The sequence below is a fragment of the Triturus cristatus genome, chromosome 3_2 (assembly GCF_964204655.1).
Source record: "Triturus cristatus chromosome 3_2, aTriCri1.1, whole genome shotgun sequence".
Taxonomy (NCBI): Eukaryota; Metazoa; Chordata; class Amphibia; order Caudata; family Salamandridae; genus Triturus; species Triturus cristatus.
Window position 1 is genome coordinate 660,864,728 of NC_140584.1, and position 23,916 is coordinate 660,888,643.

General features: G+C 44.3%; 1 protein-coding gene across 2 annotated transcripts in view; it reads right to left on the reverse strand.

The window, feature by feature from the left end:
- The window catches only part of SLX9 (SLX9 ribosome biogenesis factor), a 525,706-nt gene that overhangs the window by 424,089 nt on the left and 77,701 nt on the right, over nucleotides 1-23,916 (reverse strand). For both annotated transcript variants that reach the window (XM_085648634.1, XM_085648633.1), the window contains exon 2: nucleotides 814-934. In XM_085648634.1, coding sequence (XP_085504760.1) covers nucleotides 814-934 — 121 coding nt within the window. The remainder of the gene's footprint in view (nucleotides 1-813; nucleotides 935-23,916) is intronic.

Below are 23,916 nucleotides of genomic sequence, written 5' to 3' on the forward strand. Positions count from 1 at the left end.
GTGTGCCACGGTCACAATAGACTGCACAGTTTTACACTAAGCAAGTGGAGGGCTCCACATCTCTAAAAATAATTTGACGTAGAGGAAATATTTAAACCAAGCATTGGCATAGCCAATCGGTCTCGCCTTTGGGACCTTATAAGTGTTTAGCCATGCAACAGTTGCATAACTAAATACTTATAAGGTCCCAAAAGCGAGACCTATTGGCTATGCCAATGCTTGTTTTAACTGCTGCAATCTATTGAAGCCTCACAGAGAACATCAAAACGGCCGCGAAAGTGATCGCGATCAAACATCAAAGCGGCCGCGAAAGTGAAAGTAATCGCGGTAAAGTGCGACGTGCACGCCCGTTTGGAGCCCTCACAAAATGTCTCGCCAGACCAGTGCATGCGCTGGGTCAGGCGAGACCTAATAAAACAACCACTTGACAGCACAGCATCATAGGTTTCCGATCTCTCAAAAATGAGCACTCTTAAACATTTAACGCCACTCATTTCTGCAGTAAAGGTTGGATCTTGGAAAACTGCTTTGATAAATATCAGAAAAGTTCCGGGTTCTACCCAGACCAGGGGCTAGTTTAGGATGATGTCCACACAAGGCGCATGAGGACACCGTTACAAACCTATCAAGTCTTAGTCATTATCTTTCAGGTTATTATAAAACTCCACCTGCTGTGTCACAACCACAGCACTACTAGCCAGGCAAGGATTTCTGAACGCAAAACAGGCCGCAGTGCAGGAGAGGAGTAAAATAATTAAAGCATCCTTAAATTTACCAGTGTTGGTTGCATTCTACAAACAGGTGTCCACTTACCTTTTTTAGGGACTATGGGAGGTTTGGGGTCTGCTTTGGGGACTGGCTCCAATGTCTGTACCAAGGCTTTGGGGTCTATCCTTGTTGATCCGAAGATGTCGGATGACAAAAAAGTCCAATCCTAAATCAAAGAAAATATATTTTTTAATAAACATTCAAAGAACAGGTTTTGATTTTACAGGTGAACCTTAAGGCTGCCACTCAAGAGAGCAATTTGAAAATAAAACACCCATTGAAAGGAGAAGTGGTATATATCTGAATGTGTTACATGGTTTTGCTAGTTTAAACAAACAACAGAAATTTTACTTTCAGCACTGGAATCTGGTGCAGAACTCCAGGTCCACAATTCGATACTGCAAATAAAAAGATGAAGGATCTCCCCCAAGATGTTAAAGTTGGGAATTTCAGTATTACACATTCAGACATACATTATATTTTTTGCAATTTTATATAGCGCGGATATTACCCAAAGGCATTGCACTTCACAACAGCAGCAGGATGCATGGGTTACACGAGTTCCAGTTACAGTGATAAAACTCGTGCTTTTACATCGAAGATGCGTGAAGGAGTTACCACATGAGGCAATTACAGCAGTTAGTCAGAGGTCGTACACAGTTTATGCATCTATTTAGACGGTGGGGTCACATAACAAAGGTAGTTCTGCTTTTAGTGAAGACAGTACTTAAGAATATTCGAGAGAGAGTAACCAATATACCTGTCAAATAGTAGGAGATTGAAGTATTTTTTGAAGGAGGCTAGGTAGGTGGTTAGGCGGACAGAGGGAGGTAGAGATTTCCCGATTTGTGTTGTACTACCAGAGAATGACTGACTCATGTATCGCTCTTGACTGCAGGTGGGGGGGTTCTAGGAGCAGGGATTGGGCATTTCTGGAACCCTTATTTACGCCACAGAGTTTGTTAGGTAGCAGGGTAAAGAGGAGTGCGGCGTCCTGTGGGTAATGCAGGCGGTTTTGAATTGGACCAGCGCTTCAATGGGAAGCCATTGAAGAGTTAGCAGGGCAGGAAAAATGTGGTCACATTTCTTGAGGACTAAAACGAAGCGTGCTGCAACACAGTGGGCCTAGGCGAACTTTGGGAATACCTGAGAGAAGGGCAATTCCATAATCTAATCTGGAAAGAACAAGAGACTGCACCACTGTTTTGAGGTCTTGTTCCGGGATTGTCGGATGACCTACAGCTGCCTAAGTAGGTGTCATGACTGCGATGCAGCTGTAAAGATTGAAATGAATGTAAAGGGTGAAATACATGAGATGATTGTCAAGGGTGAAATACAGGTTACCATAATCTGTGAAGCTACATTGTTTCCTTACATTATGACATAAAAGTATTAGTGAGTGACTCCGCCACTCTGATCGACAACCTCGGACTCAGACAGCTCGTGACAACGCCCACCCACTCCGACGGCCACACGCTTGATCTCATCTTCGCCGCAAGCTCCCATGTCTCCTTCAGCCACACCACCGAACTCCACTGGACCGATCATCGCTGCGTCCACTTCACCTTGGAGAAGCCGACCACGCACTACTGCACCCGACAGGTCCCCTGACGCTGCTGGAGCAAAATAACAGAAGACCAGCTACACACCGCCCTTGCCCGAAGCCCACCCACAGACCCCACCGACCCCGACGCCGCCGCAAGCATCCTCAGACGCTGGGTCGACGACTGCGCCAACACCCTCGCCCCGATCAAGGATCCCTCCAACACACGCACCAACAAGACTGCCAGCTGGTTTACCACGGACCTACAGACCTCCAAGCAAAACTGCAGAAAACTGGAGTAGAAATGGTGCCACGAACAGACACCGGAGAACCAAGCAGCCCACAAGAACGCCCTGCGCCAACACCATCACCTCATCAGATCTGCCAAAAAGACCTCCTTCTAGGACCGCCTCGACAACAACGCACACAACAGCAAAGAGCTCTTCAACATTGTGAAGGAACTCTCCAACCCCAGCTCCAACACCAACGACATCCCACAATCACAAGACCTGTGCAACTCCCTGGCCTCCTTCCACCGTAAGATCGCAGACATCCACAACAGCTTCGACAACCAGTCCACCACGGCAGCCAACAACACCTCAGACCCCACGGCCACCACCAACGGCAACCCTCTACTCACCTGGACCAACATCAACGACGACGACACCATCAAAGTCATGAGCACCATCAATTCCAGCTCCCCGTTGGAGCCGTGCCCTCACCACATCTTCAACAAACCCGGCACCCCCATCGCACCCCACCTCCGCAAGGCCGTCAACATCTCCTTCGAGACCGCGATCTTCCCGGAGAGCTGGAACCACGCCGAGATCAATGCCCTGCTCAAGAAACCCAAGGCAGACCAGAGGGACCTCAAGAACTTCCGGCCCATCTCCCTGCTCCCATTCCCGGCGAAGGTCATCGAGACAACTGTCAACAAACCGCTGACCCGCTATTTCGAGGAGAGCAACATCCTGGACCCGTCCCAGTCCGGGTTCCGCAGCAACCATAGCACCGAAACGGCCCTCATCGCCGCCACCGATGACATCAGGGCCCTGCTGGACAACGGCGAGACTGCGGCCCTCATCCTACTGGACCTATCAGCTGCATTCGACATTGTCTGCCACCGCACCCTACGCACTCGCCTCCACGACGCAGGAATCCGAGGCAAAGCACTGGCCTGGACCACCTCCTTCCTCTCTGGCAGAACCCAGAGCGTCCGTCCCTCCCTTCCGATCCGAAGGCTCCAAGATCATCTGCGGCGTACCACAAGGATCCTCCCTCAGCCCAACACTGTTCAACATCTACATGGCCCCGCTCGCACAGGTCGCCAGACAACATGAACTCAGCATCATCTCCTACGCCGACGACACACAACTGATCCTCTCCCTCACCAAGGACCCTCTCACCGCCAAAACCAACTTCCACGAAGGAATGAAAGCCGTCGTCGAAGAACAGCCGTCTTAAGCTGAAGGCTCCACCCCATCTGCCTGGGACGACTCCTGGTGGCCGACAGCCCTGGGAGCAGCACCGACACCCACCGACCATGCACGCAACCTGGGATTCATCCTTGATTCAACACTCTCCATGACCAAGCAAGTCAACGCCATCTCATCCTTCTGTTTCAACACCCTCCGCATGCTCCGAAAGATCTACAGATGGATCCCCACCGACACTAGAAGAACGGTCACCCAGGCCCTCGTCAGCAGCAGACTGGACGACGGAAACACCCTCTACGCGGGAGCCCCGGCCAAACTACTGAAACGACTGCAACGCATTTAGAACGCCTCTGCATGCCTGATCCACGACATCCCTCGCCACAGTCACATTACACCCCACCTGAGAGACCTGCACTGGCTTCCTGTCAACAAGAGGATCACCTTCAAGCTCCTCACCCACGCACACAAGGCACTTCACAACACCGGACCAGCATACCTCAACAAACAACTCACCTTTTACACCCCGAACCGCCAGCTCTGCTCCACCGACCTCACCCTCACACCGTCCCCCACATCCGAAGAGCGACCACCGGCAGCAGATCGTTCTCCCACCTCCCCACCAAGACCTGGAACACCCTCCCCATCCTCCTACGGCAGACTGAAGACCCACTAACTTTCAGGAGGCTACTCAAGACCTGGCTGTTCGAGCAGTAGCAGCACTCCCCCCTTCCCCCCACTCTGCCCCCCAGCGCCTTGAGACCCTCACGGGTGAGTAGCACGCTTTACAAATGTCTTGATTGATTGATTGACTCAAGTGGCAGACATATGTGTGTGTAATTGAAGTTGTGCTCTCCAAGAGACTGGTTGGAATGTAAAGAGATACCCTGTAACAAATATGACACATTTGGAAGACACAACTAACAGTATTAGACCCTGCAATGGGGCTAGCCACAGACTTCAGGGGACATGATACATAAGCACCCCAATGAGCGCTTGCAACAGCTGTTTGTGGTCCCGGAGCACTTTAGAATTACACAATGGGCCACATATGCTACGCGGGCACTTCTTTACTGTGGCTTGAACTGGTGCACATTTAGTTCCTGCATGATCCCAATGGGTGTTCCCTCATTTGCATAGGGGCGTGGCCACATGTAGATGAGAGAATGGCTCAGTCTGTGTGCCTCCTTTTATTTTACAGATGCAGTTGAGAGGGAAACAGAATGTCAGGAGGAGCAATGCCTTTGTGCCACACATGAAGTTTACCTCTACCCGAGGAAGCCCCTTGGGAGAGGCCAAAAGGGTTGGCCTATGTAGGCCACCTCCCCACAGGCAAAATGCACATTGACAACGGTTCCTGCATTCTTTTAAATGAGCATGGGTCAGCTGACTGTTAAAGACCAAACCACGGTTTCAAACATCTTTCAGTGATGTACTCTCTCCAGAGTAAGCATGAACTGTCAGCACCTGTGCTAGGAATAGCAACTGTTTTTCTGTGCACAGGTGCAATATCCAAGACCGTGCTGGGCACACCAACTAAGGATGTGACACAGAATAAAGTGTAACAGGCCTAACATTAACCCATGGCATATCTCTGTAGTACCAAGTAACACTTGTTCTTAAATTGATGCAACCAGACACGAACAGGATGCTAACCAGGCGTATAGCCAGCAATTACAACCTGGTTGGATGTGACAGAATGTGGTTGGGCTGGCAAAGGTGGTTCTTTTGACTCAATCAAATTCAAAACTAACCTCCAGGGAGGATTCAGGTGTTCTCCCATAGGATTTTGTTGGGAGAATGTGTGGCAAATAAAGCATTTAGGCCATAACACACCAGTACTATTGATTAAAACTTAAAAGATATTAAAGACAGTTTTACAGGAGGTAAGGAAAACGCTCCCAAAATGATTTTAGGAAACGCTGCAGCAAATGGCACGTTTTAAAGCTCACTGGCCGAGTAATGTTGCTAAAAAAAGAATAGGGATTTTAAAGCAGCTTTAGAAGGTCGTTTGAGCAAAACCCCTCAAGTGGTTTTGTAAAAATTAGTGGCAAATGAAGCATCTGTAAGCACACTAGACAAAAATGTAACTAACATTTTACGGAGGAACTGGCGCTCTCTCACTAGAGACTTGTTATGATAAATTATAGAAAAAGCACACTTGGTAATTAACACTGGTCAAAATGTAACAGAATTTAAAAGCGACTTTACCTAGAGGTTTCACTATTATTATCAAAGCATTTTGGTGAAATTTATTATCAAAACATACTTTTAAAACACAGTAGCCCAACAGCACTGTTTTGAAAATGTATAGGATAAAGACGAAATTATAAAGATACAGAGGATTGCATTTCTTTTGGTAAATACGAATTTTTCATCTTAAGGATTCTGGGGAAATGTTAAAAGCAAATCGGCCCTTTAGGATCCACTGGGAAGGAGTATTGATTAAAACGAAATAGGACTTTTACAGTGAAGTGTTTTGAATCACTACATGAAATTTTGTTCTGATATAGCAGTTTAAGGTCACTAGATGACTTAAAAAACGAAGATGTCCTGAAAGATGAGGTTGATTTTTGGACTTTATGGTCTACTCTGTGAAACATACATAAGGGGTGCTTCACGTTTTGTAGGAACCCACCCATTTTCAGAACAATAAACAACTGTTCAGAACAATGCAGAGAATGTCCAACTTCTAGAAGGAAAGAGCCTCAATCGCTCCCACAGGTAAGGATTTTGTACAAGTGATGCATTATATATTAAATTGATATATTCATGGGATAAAAGTCTAGGTTTACCCCTTGGGAGGAGACTGGCTTAGGTTTAACTGAAACAAATGCCCTGCCCTCTCTTCAGCTATCAGTAGAAATGTTCCCAAATATTGTAGATTAAGAAAGATTAATATGGACAGTGAGTCCAGCTACATAAAGCGAAAAGGTTGTACTATCACCGAGATCTCAAACTGCCCTGTGTCAGATGTGACTAACTCACCCAGTCCAGTTTTGTATTCTATTACTTATAGTTTTGTTTGTTCAATTTGAAACCCATGACTACATGTCCCATAATGCAAAGAAAGATCCAGGTCTGACTGTGCTACTCCCATGTAAATTAAAGCATTACAGAAAGGTCATTTGTCAACCACCCTCCACCTACCACAAATAACTTCCAGTCAGTGAATCGCCAAATACACAGCTGCTAAAGAGCCCCATGTCATACGTATCATATGTAGAACATACAGCTGGTCCAAACTTGCTAGCTAACAGCACGTTGTATATAAAGGCAGACAAATCCAAGAATACAAAGTGTTGTTGGCTGAGAGGAAACACGTGACCTGAAACCGAGCATAAGAACTGCTGGTGGTTAAGCTGAAACAGATGACCCGGAACCACTTGGCAACTATGCAAATAGCTCTGTGCCCATCGAGTGCCCATAATAATCCAGTTGTGTGCATGGACTGTACTGCATACAAACAAGGTCACCAAGTGGCCAAGGGCCCAGCATAAAATAATCTCCAGTGAATTGCATATTTTGCAATAAGTTTTGCTGTGATGATGAAAGTCTTTGGTAAGTTAACCAGTTGACTTAGGGAAACCGGGCTAACATTAATAGGTCTTCATTTAACAATTCGATTTATTGATAGAGTTGTACTCTTGGTTCTCCTCTATTAAAACTAATTGCACTAATCACCCGATAATAGTGATATCTAAAAGGGAAATGGGGATTTAAAAACTGGCACATGGGTCATCTTATTTTACTACTCAGGAGTGACTATAAGGGGTAGGTTTCAGTTGGAGATTTGCAGTGCTATCCCCACCAGAACCAGCCATCAGGAGTGCTTCGCCCTCGCAATGTATAAAAAATGAAAACATGCTGTAGCGCAGCACACAAGCTTTTCTGTACTAGAGACAGACAGATTAGCCAGACATCCAACATTCATTCCCCTTCCCAACTACCAAACCAGAGACCTTAAGTTCTTGGAAGTTATGCGTCAGAAAGCAGACTTTCATTATTCCTTAGTGCTTTTTAACTGCATTTTTAATGGAAAGAAACAAAACTACATTTAAAAGAACACAAAAAATGAAATACAAGGGCTTTCTGCCAGCTCTCTTCTTCCATTGGTCTGTTGCTGTGTCATTCACATTTTCGTCTGCTCAGTACAGCGTACAGCATGTGGCAGTGCACCATCCCACAAGATTATCGTTTAGAGTAAATGCTATTAGGTAGCGCATGCACTGCCTATTCCGAGGCATATTGTGGCTTACCATGAACATGGAGGGGCTTGGAGCCCACTCATTGCTTATCACTGGTTGGCTTTCTTTGCCACTTTCATTTGCCTGCTTCTTATCTATGTCAGGTTCTCAGCCTTGTGTTTGTCTCTGATGAAGAATTGCCTGCTTTCCATGTGAGTGTTTGCCAGATGGCTGTACTCGATGCAAGGCAATTCATTTTCAGGTCTCGCCTGAGACAGATCATGCACTGTGGCATGTGACAATCTTTGAAAAGAAAAAAAGCCTAAAAAGGGCTTAAACTACACCCATTACTTATTTATTATTGGTTGACTTGTCATTCTCATTTCATTGCTGGTCATCGGTCAACGCGCCTGGTTCCACTTTGACTTCGTGTGCTTGTCCCTTCGATGGAGCAAGTACTGATTGATTTCTTTATAGGCGTCTTTCTGCTGGCCGTGCTCGGATTGAAGTATTTGTTTTCTACTTCCTGCCGCTTGCTTCTCATTTCTGTACCATTAAAGTCCGATTTTTAGTCTTAACCGCTTTGATACTGCGCTTGCCCGTTGAGCAAAACAGTTGCATTTCCACTCCTTTCACTACTGTTGTACAGCAATAATTATACGTAGCTCCAACTAATTATAAAATGTAACACCTTTAGTGCAGTCATCAGTCAATGGATGATTGCCGCACCACCTCCCCAGTGCGTACGTTGCCATTCGCTGAAACTAGGGAGGCATGAAAAGGATCCCTTTTTTTCCCTCAGAGGGCGGGGCAAAGTGCAATCGCATCTGCTTCAGCCCTGCCCCCCGCCTGTGCATCTGTGACATCAAAAATTCCTACTGGAGGTGGAGGAGTCAACATGCAATGCTCTCTCCATCGACCGGAGGGGTTTTTGGAGCTGCAATGCTTTCCCAGGTTTCAGGGAAGCATAGTTTGAAAGGGGGAAGTCTCCCCTTTCCAACAATACCTACCTGAAACAGTTTCCTGGCTGTAGATCGCGGTCAGATGAACTTGTGAACTTCAGGCACCTGACCCCAAACGGTGACGGGGGAAGTGCTCTCATCATGATTTGTAATGACAACGTACCTATCAGCCTATCAGATAACTTAATTGTAAGCAGTTTGTTGCAGCATTAATCAGTGCTCTGGTATATTTGGAGCATCTTATGAACATTTTCCCGGGGGAATCCTTTCTGGCGACAATGAACTGTACAGGATCAAGGACTCATCAATGGCTATATTCTTTCCAGGAGTAGAACACTCTGGAAACCTGGGAGACAAATGTTCTTATACAGACAGAATTTTGAAAAAACGGTCTGGATGGCCTCAGGCAATGCAGCAGAATTAGCCCTGAAATGCAGCATACTCAGCAATTGCATAAGACGATCTCTTCTCATGAACAGTGCAGAGATGGGTGGTACCCAAACTGTGGGATGAGACAGGAGGACTGTAAGCTTGATTTACACACTAAACAAAATGGCACTTTGCCTCGTGTGAGTGTCATGGGAGTAAAGGCTCACTAGGCATGCATTCGGTAATGTTCAGAATGTTGACGGAGGTGGATATTTGACAGGTAGTAAAACATAGTCAAGCATTTCTATTTATTTGTGAAGGTTGTTCATCACCAACTGTCACTATGTTTGGCCATAAGTCTAGAGGTTTGCTTGTGATGTCTTTGTATTCAAGTTGGTTGATGACTCAGAGAAAGTTGGTTGGTCTGGGATATCGTCCTTTGGCATATGAATGTGAAGGACCCTTGAATGGCGGCAGTATGTTGATGCGAGTAAACTGATGTGTTGGATTCGGACCTGTGGCTAGCGGTATGAAAGGCTTGAAGTTGGTGCATGAATGGAGATAAAGCGGTTGATGCTTTGACGTGGCTTCATCGTTTACCTTCAATAGCCTTGGTTTCTGTGATACTGTGAATACTGTGATTAGTATCTGTTCTTTGAAGCTAGCACTTCTGGAGGCACCAAAACCAACCTGTATGAATAGTGGTGTTATTTTGAAAGTTAAGTAACAACCCTTCAATTTTTTTTAAACTGAACAGCCGAAGGTGTCCCGGGTGGTATAATTTGCATTAACCCCACTCTATTTCCCACAAAACTTGAAAGTTTGCATACATGGCAAAGATCACTCATTTATTTACATTTTGTGTTGGACATATCTGAAATCTGTTGTGATCTACAAATTGCACACTACCTAGCGTTTTCACATGTCTCCACATCAAAACGGAACCCAATTTCTGTGGGTGGCCTTAGTACACACGATAGGGAAGTGCTATAAATGCAACACGGGCACATACATTTATTTCACGGAAACCACCCTGTTTTCACAATGTGAGTATTTGTGGATTTTGGGGCTTGTCTGTGCCGCCACCCAGGGAAACCTACCAAACCCGCACATTTCTGAAAACTAGACGATCAGAGTCAAGAGGTGCATGACTTGCGAGGCTCTCACTAGGTAATCTACCAAGAAGCCCTTGCAAACCTCAGCTAAAAACACACATTTTTCTCACATTTGTGTGACAGGAAGTTCTGGAACCTGTAGGGAGCCGTACATTTCCTACCACCCTGAGTTCTCACATCTTTCCATCTGATTGCTGCCACAGCGCTGAGATGCCCCTTCTGGGTCAAGTCGTTTGCACTATATTTACTATCGATTAACTTAACATAACATCACCCACACTGCCCTGCAACCCACAATCTTTGCCTAAAATCACGCATTTTCTTACATTTCTGAGATGAAAACTTCCGGAATCTGCACGAGTCCACAAAATTCCTATCATTCAACATTAACCCACTTGTATTGATAAAAACTCTGCACCACTTGTGTGGCTGGGCCTAGTGCCCATAACAAGAATGGATCAAACCATGGTCAATGGGAGTCCCCTCGTGGGGAATCCAATACGTGTCTAAACTCCGTATCTGAAATTTGGGAAACACATAGGTTTCATTGATACCCATTTTACGCTCTGCATATTTCACCATATGAATTGGTCTATACTCGGTACCAGTGCTTAATTTGAGGCAATGATTTCCGGTGCTCAGCACCGGCACTTAATTGCCAACACTGGCACTTACGACAGTGCCACATTGGGGCACTGCTAGTCTAATTTGGAAACCATTACAACAACTGTTGTTTATTTAATTCAATATACATTGCAAATGACTAATACCTGCTGTCAAAGCCATTCTTAAAGGTTTGGGGGCCTGGAATAGTCAGAATTGTAACACATGTACAAATGTGATGATTAGTAGTTGGTTGTTACTGTAATTGGCAGAACTGGCAGCAGCAATGGGAGGTTTCAAGTAGAAGTGTAAATCTGACAAGGGTCCTGGCACTTATGTTTTGTACAAATTGAGCACTGCTCGGTACACAATGAAAAGCCTTTGTACAGTGCAGAACAGTTGTTGGCGCTAGATACCCCAGCTTCTTGGACAACCTACATATCCTATATATCTCTCCAACCAGAAGGGTCTACCTGATGTAATTGTATATTGGTTTTGTAAATCAGCCATCATGACAAAAAGTTGCAGATGTAAATGTTGTCACAAATGGCCTTTTTTCCTACTAATTTTCAATATTTCTTTTATTTTACCAGTATTTTATTTGAGAACACCTTGAGGAATCTACACATATGACTGGCCCCTTGCTGAATTCAGAATGTAGTTACTTTTCAGAAATTCACAGCTATTCTGGATCACCCTTGGGTATCTTTCCACCACAAATTGGAAGTAGACTGAAAGTGGTTACACATTCATCGAGAAGATGTCATGGGCGCGTACCGAAACTTTGTGTGCCAGTGGAGAATGTTCCTCGTTGCCCATGTTGTGGACCTCCTATAGTCATTCAGCCATGCGGGAATTGTATTTTCAGTTGATGGCTTGGTGGGAGGAGACATTCTAAGAGACTGGACTACAATTCCCACGATTCCTGCTGATCCAGGAATATGAAAGCGGATTCTGGGTTCAGTAAGCTGCAGACTACTCTTGCCGGATCTCTGAAGCAGAGCTGCTGTGGATTTGTTTAGGAGACTTCTTATGGGTAAGGATGCAGTGCACCAATCAAAGTTTGGATTGTTGAAACAGTGGCTGAGAGAAGGTTTGCTCCCTAAGCACTGCTTGGCTGTCTATTCAAACAAAGCGGACCTTTCTTTCTGTGTTGGGAACGTGTTCCCAAAAAACATTTTTTATGGTGAACTATTTGCCAGTGCTATTCCTAAAACAATTCACGGTTCGGTGAGTATTCTTCATCTTGCCCAGATAACTTGTTTGTATCTGAATTCTTTGTTAATTGGGGGGGTGGAGGGGGAGGAACAGCTGTGAATTTACCAAAGAAAACACGGAGCAACTGTGTGAAAGTATCATGGCTTCCCTGAAATATTTTAATAGACTTTCAGAGCATCAATTTCGTTACTGAGATTAAAAAAAGTCCCAAGGAACTTATGAACTATACAAAAGGAAGTTGCAGTTATGAAAATGAGTAATCACTGATTCCTTGATTGCTATGACACGCATGTGTTACCCACTGGAACATTTATTAATTCTTTTTTATTCTCTTTTCGATATCCTAATATGGCATCATCTACATAACATGTGTATTTGCAAAGCGCACATTCACCCGTAGGTATCTTGGCGCTGAATAACAGATGTTTAGTGTTACCCAACTCAATGGTACTCATTTTATCGACCTCAGATGGATGAAAGGCTGAGTGGACTCTCCGGGATTTGAACCTGTGACCATGGGGTCGAACACAGGCTCCTGCAGTGGAAGCATTAGCCCACTGAGCCACCAGACCTGGATTTGAGTCCAGGTTGGTTCAACCTCTGGTAGGCTTGTCTTCTTGTACTATTTGGTAGGTATTAATGATTAGGGGAATGGTGAAGGAAATCTACCAGTACAAGTTTAGGTAGATAAACTGTATTTTTATATTACAGTATTACTCTGAGGAAAGAGGATAGTGGAGTATTTTGACTCTTGTCCTTGGACAAAAGGTTATCCAAGTTTATTTTCTTTTGCATGTAAAAAAATACATATACTAGTATAGAAGAATTTTGATGATCATTAACCAGTCCCCAAAAAATGGTGTATATATATATATCACGAAAGTTCAAAATAAAACGCATGCTCAGGAAATGTCACCAATTGTAGGTTTAATGGTCTAGTTGTAACGCGTTTCGAAAGACGAGCTGTCGAAATGCGTTACAACTAGACCATTAACCCTACACTTGGTGGCATTTCCTGAGTGTGCGTTTTACTTTGAACTTTCGTGTAGCATTATTCACCGGCAGACTCCACCGGTATCATGCCCTAGGGGCTGCGGTTTCAAGGAGTTCTATTCGTGTTATGTTTTGTTTTACAGATCTCTTTCCCTGCTGTTCCATTCCCTCACTTGATCACCTTAATAATATGTGCTGTTATAGCAATCGGATTTAAGCCTATTAAGAGGTGGGCCACTTTGAGCAGCAAGTCGATCCCAAGGGACTACTGATGCCTTCACCACCCACCCCCTCAGTGTTGCTTGCCCCCACATGCGTCTCAGAAAAAACAAAAAAAGGATTCCATACTACTGTTTAATATTGTCTTTACCAATTAATTTCAGATTTTTTAGTGTTTGATGAATGCTTATTCCCTGTATTTTCTCCTATTGTTCTGCAGTTATAATCAAAATGTTAATGCCTGGGTTCACGGCTTTCCGATAATAAGTCTGATGCAGAAGACTGGGCATGTTTACACTCCCAAGGAACAAGACTTGAGTTAATTTTAGTCCCAAGATTCTCAGAGTCTCTCTGGCTCACCTCCAAATCCAGGGCTTTGTCTATCCAGTTTCAGCACAGAAAATGATTGAAACTGTAAAGCCAACATGGTGTGAGCAGAAATACAATTTTAACAAATCATTCTGCAATATTCTAAAACGTTATATATATATATATTATCTACTGGCGGTCGCCAGTAGATAGTTATAGTTACAACCTAGTTTCCATAGTAAATCTCAAAATTCTATTTTGAATAACTTTGGCACCGGTTGACGAATCCTCGCGAAATTTTCAAAACTAATGGGGCGCTCCGCTCAGCTCCTACCCTGAAAGTCTCGGGATCATTCGTCAAGCGGGGGCCGAGAAAAAGGGGGGGTCCCAAAACGCGTTTTCCCCATGGATTTTTCCATAGGACCTTTAGTCGCAGCTACAGCCCGAACGGCTGAACAGAATTACGTGAAATTTGGCAGAGAGGTAGCCATAAGGTCAAGGAAGTGCCTTTTGCAGGTCTGGTGTGAATCTGTTCAGTATTTCCTGAGAAAATAGCATTTAAAAGCATATCAATATCTATACGCGCGCATCGTGCGCGCACTGTGCGCGCACCCTGCCATGCGCGAGCGCAATTCCGATTGGTTGTTAGATGTCGGTAAACATTCGAATCGGTCGAAACCAGGAAGTGTCAGCCGCCATTTTGTCTCTCGCAGTCTGAGGGGGTGAAAAAAAAAAGGTAGAGAACATGAAAAGGGGGCAGAGTGGACAGTTCCTGCCCCCCTAGCCTTGGTCAGGGGGTCACAGAAGGTCACAGAAGGACCCCCAAGGGAGAAAAATAATTTATTTATTTTTTTAAATCGCGAGGTGCACGCACGGCGAACCGTGGGTGCTCGGTGCGCGCACCTCGCGATTTAAAAAAATAAATAAAATTTCACGGTGTGCGCACAGTGAAAAACCTGAAAAAAAATAAATAATAAATACATAACTTAGCATTTAAAAAACCGTACAAATTCACTGAAAAAACCATAGATTTCACACATGTTATAGTTACGAATTAGCATTTAAAAAACCTTGCAAATTCACTTAAAAAACCATAGGTTTCACACATGTTATAGTTAGCTGGACATTTCACTCGTAAAAAACCAATGAAATTCCCCCGTTATAGTTACTGCAGGCAACTATAACTCACGCGACCGCAATTCTCTGCTGATGACGTCAGATATTACATCACTGATGACATGTGTCTTTATGAAAAATAAATATTTGTAATATATGTATAGCTAAAGATTAATGGAAGAAGACATGGGTAAATATGTGTCTAAATACAGTGATGTAATATCTGACGTCATCAGCAGAGGATTGCGGTCGCGTGAGTTATAGTTGCCTGCAGTAACTATAACGGGGGAATTTCATTGGTTTTTTACGAGTGAAATGTCCAGCTAACTATAACATGTGTGAAACCTATGGTTTTTTAAGTGAATATATATATATATATAGTAGATAGTTATAGTTAGGACCCTGTTTCCATAGGAAAAACGCAACATTCTATTTTGAATAACTTTGGCGCCGGTCGACGAATCCTCGCGAAATTTTCAAAATAGGTGGGGCGCTATGCTCCGCTCCTACCCTGAAAGTCTCGGGGGGATTCGTCAAGCGGGGGCTGAGATAAAAGGGGGGTCCCAAAACGCGTTTTTCCCATGCATTTTTCCATAGGACCTTTAGACACAGCTACAGCCCGAACGGCTGAACAGAGTTCCTTGAAATTTGGCAGAGAGGTAGTCTACAGGTCAAGGAAGTGCCTTTTGTAGGTTTGGTGTAAATCTGTTCAGTAGATTCTGAGAAAATAGCCTTTAAATCAATATATATATCTGAGCCAGCTTACGGTGCGCTTACGGTGCGCTTACCGTACGCGTACGGTGACGTGCGCGAGCGCGATTCTGATTGGCTGTTCGATCTAAGTAAACATTCGAATCGGTCGAAACCAGGAAGCGGCGGCCGCCATTTTCTCTCTCGCACTCTGAGGGGGGCAGCATAAACAAAGTCCAAAAACATCTAAAGGGGCAGTATATTCAGTTCTAAACCACCCAGCATCGATATAGGTGTTCCCCAACAACGCCCAAGGCCAAAAAAACAATTTTAATTTTTTTCGAAAAATCGCCGATTACGCTTACCGTACGCGTACGGTTAAAAAGATTAAAAAAAAAAAAATTATCCACACTTTCCCCACCCCGTGTGTAAATGGTGCCCATAGGGCACAATTTGTGCATGGCAAATTAATCATTCTGAAACTACAAATGAATTCCTTTCACAAGGAAGCGCATAATATGTCCCCCATGTGCGCACGGTGCGCGAAGCGCATCGTGCGTACATGGCCCATCCCGCGTAACGTGGGCACGCGGTGCGCGCAGCGCACCGCGTGACCACCGTGCGTGCACGGCACTAACTGCGTAAAGTGGGCGCACGGTGCGCAAAGCGCACCGCGTGCTCACTGTGCGCGCACGGTGCGTGAAGCGCACCGTGCGCGCACGGAACGAACTGCGTTAACTGGGCGCGCACGCCACGAATGGCGTAAAGTAACTTAGCATTTAAAAAACCGTACAAATTCACTGAAAAAACCATAGGTTTCACACACGTTATAGTTAGGAATTAGCATTTAAAAAACCTTGCAAATTCACTGAAAAACCATAGGTTTCACACAAGTTATAGTTAGCTGTACATTTCACTCGTAAAAAACCAATGAAATTCCCCCGTTATAGTTAGTGCAGGCAACTATAACTCACGCGACCGCAATCCTCTGCTGATGACATATGTGTCTTTATGAAAAAAAAATATTTGTAATATATGTATAGCTAAAATTTAATGGAAGAAGACATGGGCAAATAAGTGTCTAAATACAGTATTAGCATCAGCAGAGGATTGCGGTCGCGTGAGTTATAGTTGCCTGCACTAACTATAACGGGGGAATTTCATTGGTTTTTTACGAGTGAAATGTACAGCTAACTATAACTTGTGTGAAACCTATGGTTTTTTCAGTGAATATATATATATATATATATATATATATATATATATACACATATATATACATATATAATATTAAATGCACATATATACTTTGAATGTGCAAACCTTCCATAGGACCACAGAATAACAACCTTGTTTGTTTGCCAAGCCCTACTAATATATTATACCAATGTGAGGTTGTAGGTGCACAAAATACTGTCTAACAAAGTATGCATTTGTTCAGAGACTTTAATTGCAACATGCTCAAACTGAACCAAATCAAAGAAACAATTTTGATAGTGATCTTTCCCCCAACGTCAAATAAGCACTGTCAAAGCCTAGCAGTGCTGTGTCTGGCTATAATATGCTAACACCTATAAACGTAGGCATGCAAAATGCTGTTCAGCACATTAAAGTTAAACCTTTGTAGATATTACAAATGGTGCTGGAAAAAAAGTAGCAAAAAGGGATTGTAATCGGTATAGAATGAATGAAATCGATAAAGAATGTGACAGTGTATGCATAGAGTGAACTTTCAGATGTAAAACAGTTGTGATGAATTCCAGTGAATTCCAGCATTCAGTAGAAGGTGAAATGATTTGCCAAACAGCCATCAGAATGAGGTGAGAAAGTAATTCTACTCTGACCGGCACTGAAGGCCACTCCATGTATTTATTAAACAATTGGTAACAATAGGCCCATAGACTGCTGTGCTGCCAATCCAGACATAAAAAGATGGCTCTTTCTGTAGGCAGCTGCCGTTATCCAGATCCATTCTAGTACATTATCTCACCTTGTCTTTTAACCTAAAAGCCCAACAATCTCTCTGCAGGCCCATCTCTTTGAAAAATATGGCACAAATTATTTTTGCAACCGTTTTTTCACTGTTAACGTTCAGTTAACGGAGGCACATATTCCCACAACTAAAATGCACAAGAGTAATAAGAACAGGTTGAATGATTGTCTGCACCTGATTTTCCAATGTACTCAGAACTGGTTCATAAAGGGAAACAAAGACAGTTTCCAGATCCCAAAACTAGAATGCCAGGGAAGTCCCACTTGTCGAGGTAATTCACCTACACCGTAAGAAAGGTGATCTTCCCCCACTGCTTGTTAACAACTGTTCCGACCCCCATCTTTTTCTCAGGGTTTCTCAGTTTAGCTGGTAGAAGCACAGTACCAGATGCTTCTTCGGTGTAGCACCTTAACTGCAGAAAGCCCATCCTGACCAGATCTGGCCTGAGGCCCAGTGGGTCTCATTTGCAGTATACTAGACAAATGGTCACACTAGCAGCAAATTAGAACAAAAACGTTTTGTAATCAATAATATTCACAACGTGAATTATGTATACTCTGGATTTAATGCAATTCAATTTCAAAGCATTAATCTCGTGTTAATTAAGCAACACAGTTGCTCTATCTACTAGCATCAAAAATGCATTCATAATAATAAAGGTGCTCACGAGTGGGGCAAGGAAGGGTGGGAGTGTTGGGTACAAAGTGATACGGTAAAGGTAGGGGACACAGGAAGGGTAAAGTGACATATATACATCAGATTCACGTAATAAAACCTTTCCCCCTTATTGCAGGGCAAGTGTTAAAGTAACACATAGCACTAGGGGACATTGATAATAAATCTCAATAGTCAGGGCTTGTATGAAAATGTTGGCGCTCAATGTTTCGACCCCTCAAATGTAAAAGGTGAATGGATCCTTAGGATGGGGTCTTCATCAGGACATGGTGAAATGAGCACCTAATACGAAAAACAGCACGTAGATTCTGGCTGTGTGGTTTAGAGAGTGGACAAACCTGAGCTCAAGAATTCAAACTACCGACTGGTGGGTTAAAGAATCCCTCTCAGTATGGAGTTAAATCTCGCTATGAGCCTTCTCATCGCTCCAACTTCTCCGACTGACCAAGGTTTTATTACATGAATCTGATGTACATATGTCACTACACCTTTCCTGTGTCCCCTACCTTTACCCTATCACTTTGAACCCACCAGTAGATAGATCAACTGCGTTGCCTAATTAACAAGAGATTAATGCTTTGAAATTGAATTGCATTAAATGCAGAGTATACATAATTCACTTTATGAATGTTATAGATTACAAAACGTTTTTGTTCAAATTTTCTGCTACTGTGACCATTTGTATAGTATACTGCAATTGTGACGCAAGTCTGGTAGCATTTTGGGTTTACCCCTTTGATACTCAACACAGTGGGTCTCATCAGCGTGCTTCACAAGCCCCGTCCCAGCTTCTGGTATGACTGTGCTTCCGGCCCTGGCACAAGCTGGTGGTGGGCTTGAGGTGTCACTTCCCCTGGTTAACCCTGGTCCTCCTGCTCTGCCTGGCTTCTTGTTTCCAGCACTGGAATCGTGTCTTGCTGGCTCCTATGCCCAGCGCTGGAGTCCTGTACTGTTGCTGCCAAAGAGGAGTCGCCAGCTGAGGATACAAGGCAAGTAAAACAAGTGTTGCTGCTCTGTTAGTGTGTCTGAGCGTGAGTGAATGTGTTTGTAAGTGAATGGGATTGATTGTGAATCGGTGACAGTCTAAGTGAGTTTGTGAGTGTATATGTGTGCCTTTGAGCGAGTGATGAAAAAGAATGAGTGAGTGGGAATGAAGATGACTAAGTAGTAACAAGTGGGAGTGAAGAGATGGGGCTGGAGCAGTTGTGTGCAAAAGGGCAACTAAGGGAAAGGGGACGTGAGGGAGTAGGTGGAGGAGTAGATGTGAGAGTGACGGCAAGTGAGGACGAGGGTAGTGAGGCACTGTGAAGGAGAGGAGTGAGCCAGTTGGGGGGAGGGAGTGCGAATGTGTTAGAATCAGTAAGGGGAATTAGAGCTAGTTAGTATGAGTGAATGAATGAGGGAAAATAAGTGAGGAGTGTGAGTGAGTGTGTTAAATCTGTAAGTCTACTGTAGGCCATAATACTCTGAAAGGTTATTCTTAACTTTTAGGGTCACCATAGCAACACTGAAGTGCTGACACATTGGAGGCAATTCTTTAAATAAGGGAGGGCATCTGTGAAAAAAATGCAAGCCCGGACATACTGGAGATACTTCTTGGCATATTGGGGCATCCATCAAAATTCAGGCCCTGGTACTGGAGGCAATTATAGGTATATGGAGCACCTAACCTAACTTGAAGGCATATTGGTGGTAACTGCCTCAAGGAAGGTAACCATGGAATATGGAGGAAAGGCAAACCATTAGAATATGCTGGCCCCGACATATGAGAGATCATTCATGACATATGGGTCACCCTTTGAATAAGGTAGAACAAAAGACAAAATTCCTGGTCTGGCATAGTGTACATAATTGTTGGTACAATGGGGGCACACACAGCATACAAGTGGCGCTCATGACAAAACGCTGGCGATGGCCCATCCGAGGTATTTCTTAACGTATGGGGAGAAGGACCCATGGGAAATTTTAAATCTAAATTGAATCATCTCGTGCTGAGCTCTGGGGTCTGTTGGCACACCATGAATGTAACAAAATGTTACAGAAGCATGTTTATGTGAAAGCTGTGTTTTAAAATGTACATTCTGACCCCTTATTTTTCCTATTTTTCTCTGAAACCCTCGTAAGGGACGAAAGGCTCATTGTGCTCCCCTGGGGGACAAGTGTTACGACGCACCCCTTTCAAAGATCAACAACCTCTACCGCTGTGACCGAATTCTCAAAATTTTGAAACAATCTAAAAAGCTGTTTGTTCTCCACCGCACACAACTGAGGTAACGTGCACTTTTATAGATGTGCTCCTTTTTACTGCCAAGAAACCGTGGCACGTGTAAGAGCACTGTACAGTGCCCAAATAACAGAGCACAGGTGAGAGGCTCACCACTAAGAGATTGAGAGAACTCTGGTAGGCTAAAAATGTAGAAATGTGCCAGCCCTGGATGCCCTCAGTGGAGATTTCTAATAATTGTCAGGGGTCCTGCTCTTTCAAGGATTGGCAACCTGAACAACTGTGGGGAAGGAATATATTTGGGTCACTTTTGGAATTAACCGATTCATTTGCTGCCAAAACCTTCTAAATACAGTTCATATAGGGGAAATTATAACTCTGCATCATTTACAATCGCTGAATGCGACAAGTCTGCAAGGTTGCTGGCCATAGGCCTAGAATATTATTTACCCAGACTGATTACTCAGACCGAGAAGGATTAATCAAAAGGTGCTTTCATTCTCTTATGCAAGTTTAATCTGTGTTGTGAATGTGAATGTGAATGGGCTTTTGTAGAGCGCGCTTACACTCCAAGGAGCATCTTGGCGCTAGACATCACTGTCTCGACAGAGAAAGAATAGGGCAGCTGCTAAGGTAGATCCTACTCATAGATCCTGGTCAGTGAGTAAGAGAGTGGATTTATACTAGCGCTAAGCAGATTGAATCTTCGGTGTTGAAAATCCAGGTTTTGAGCATTTTACGAAACAGTTTTTCGGACTGAATCAGGCGCATTTGTGATGGGAGCTTATTCCAAGCCTTAGCTCCCAGTACTCCGATGGATTTTCCACCTTTTGTGGTTAGTCTGAATTTGGGGACTGCAAGTAGGTTGAGGTTGGATGATCTGAGTGATCGTGGGGGAGTGTATCTTCCAAACCTTTGGGACAGGTATATCGGTCCTGATTGGTGGTAGGCTCTGAACGTAATGAGCAGGATTTTAAATAGCACTCTTTTGTGGATGGGCAACCAGTGCAGGGTTTTGAGTGCTTTTGAAGCAGATGATTTCCTGGGTAGTCGTAGCACCAGGCGAGCAGCGGCGTTTTGAACTATCTGTAATTTGTGCAGAATAGCTCTGTTTGCGCCTGCATAGATGCTGTTGCAGTAGTCTAAGCGAGATGTGATAAGGGCTACTGCCACAGTCTTTCTAGCTGTTAGGGGAAGGAAATCAAAGAATCTTCTAAGACTTTTAATGATATTAAAACAGGACCCTGCCACAGTACCTGCTTGTTGCTTAAAAGATAGTGCTTCATCGAACCTTATGCCTAGATTACGCGCCGACGTGATGGTGTTGGGGGGAACTTCGGCGTCTTGAGGCCACCAGTTTGAGGGGGAAAAAAGGTTGTTTTGGCCGAACGGGAGGATTTCAGTTTTACCTGAGTTACATTTGAGGTGGTTTGTTCGCATCCAGTCAAAGGTTGCCGTCAGGCAGTTTCGTAAGTTTTCCTCTGCTATAGAGGAGTTGTTATCCAGTACTAGGATAAGCTGGGTGTCGTCAGCGTAAGATATCGTGCTGATGTTAAAGGATGTGATGAGTTCTATCAGGGGGGTCATATAGAGGTTGAACAACACCGGGCTCAAGCTTGAGCCTTGCGGTACCCCTGTTTTTATCGTTTTTTCATCCGAGCAGTAGTTTCCTAGCACGGTTACTTGTCTCCTATGGCTTAAAAAGTTTTTCAGCCATTCGAGGGTGGTTCCTGCTAATCCTGACTCTGTTACTCTGAGCTTGGATGAATGAAGAATGTGCAGCTCCATCAGGATACAGAAAAGGTATAGACAGGATAAAACAATAATGCCACTACTGTCCATCATATATTACACAACAAAAACTGAATGTTTAACATTTTATGTTAATGCCCAGCGACTTAGGACTTTTTAAAATCAATTGCATCAATTTCGGAGCAAGGATGAACGGGTGAGTATGCCTTGCCTGCCTTGAAAACTCTGACATTTAGGTTACACAGATCTCTGAAAGCATACACCCCACCGAACGATCCCACCAGCAGAGAAAATCAAAATTAAAAAAAATCATTCTCGATGGATTCCTGCAAAATAAATTGTGCTGAAAAGCTTGCCCTTAAGCAAACATTTCCCCAGGGTTGAGTATGTAGGTGGCAGAAACTCCGAGGGCAGTGATTTCATAGTCTCTGAGGCCATATACTTTTGGAGAGAAATCATAGCTTATGAGAACAAATACCCAGGGCTTTAAGTGAGATGAAAAAACTGTGGGGGGACGGGGGGGGGATCGGTGTCTCTCAAAGGGGCATGGCCAATGCAATTAAAGGGCGTGGCTTAAAAACACCTATGCTAAAAATCTGTGCTTAGCATAGTGTGCCGCCCGACTTGTATTTTGCTGTTTCTGTCGTTGCATCCAGATAAATAATACAAGTAACATCATACCCAGTGGCGGTTTCTCTTTGAGGGCGTCGGGGCTCCGCCCCAGGTACATTTCTCAAGAGGAGAGATTAGATCACTTTTTTTTTTTTTAAATCCCCAAAGTAGAACACAGGGACTGCTTAGATCACATTTTATTTTATAAAAAAAAAATCCCAAAGTAGAACACGGGGCACTGTCTCACTGCAGAGTCTGCAGTCTCACCAATACTGGCGCAGCTCTGCTGTCACGTCACGTGACTGATTTGCTCCCGGACCCAAAGAAGCCTGCTATGTGTTTGCCGGGCCGACAACATCACAGCCCTGAAGGCTGTGATGTCATCAGCTCGGCAAAGACCTAGCTGGAAGGCCCAGTCTCCACCCCCTGATGACGTGGAAGTTAAGTTAGCCCCGGGCGTTTTAAATACAAGCCCGGGATCGCTAACTCTCCACGTCAATCAGAGAGTGGAGGAGAGCTTGTCAAGGTGTCACCCCACCCCTGACCGTCTGCGCAGGCTCGAATCGCTCGATGACGTCGATCTGACTGCTTCCCGCGTGCGTGAGTCGGCAGTTGGAGTATCAGCCATTTTACTCTCCACTCCAGATGGATGGACTGCAGAGCGGAGAACCAAGGTCGAGGTCGGAGGCGAGGCAGTGTGTCCTGTTGCTGTCCGGAGTAGGGCAGTAGTAGGAGGAAGGACTTGTGAACTCAAACAGTTCACACCAGGTGAGGCCCAGGCTGGCAGTTTTTAACTTATAGGCCCACCGCGTTACAGCTGAGCCTGCTGCCTGAGTGATTCTGATCGTTATAAAGGGCAACTAAAATTCTGAGAAAAGTGAGGGCAGTAAGAGCGGGGCGGTGTCTTCTGCAGTGACCCTGAAACTGCCCCTCAGTTTTTATTATTTTCAGCATGGTTCAGCAAAGAATTTAAGTGCAATGCTTGTGGAATGTACATGTATCAGTGCGGCTCCGTAGGAAGGATCAGGACCGCTCATTCCGTAGTATAACGTTCAAACTGGGAGAAAGTAGTATATATATATTTTTTTTTAGTTTTATGTAGCGTGAACTAGACCCGAGACATCGTGCATCAATC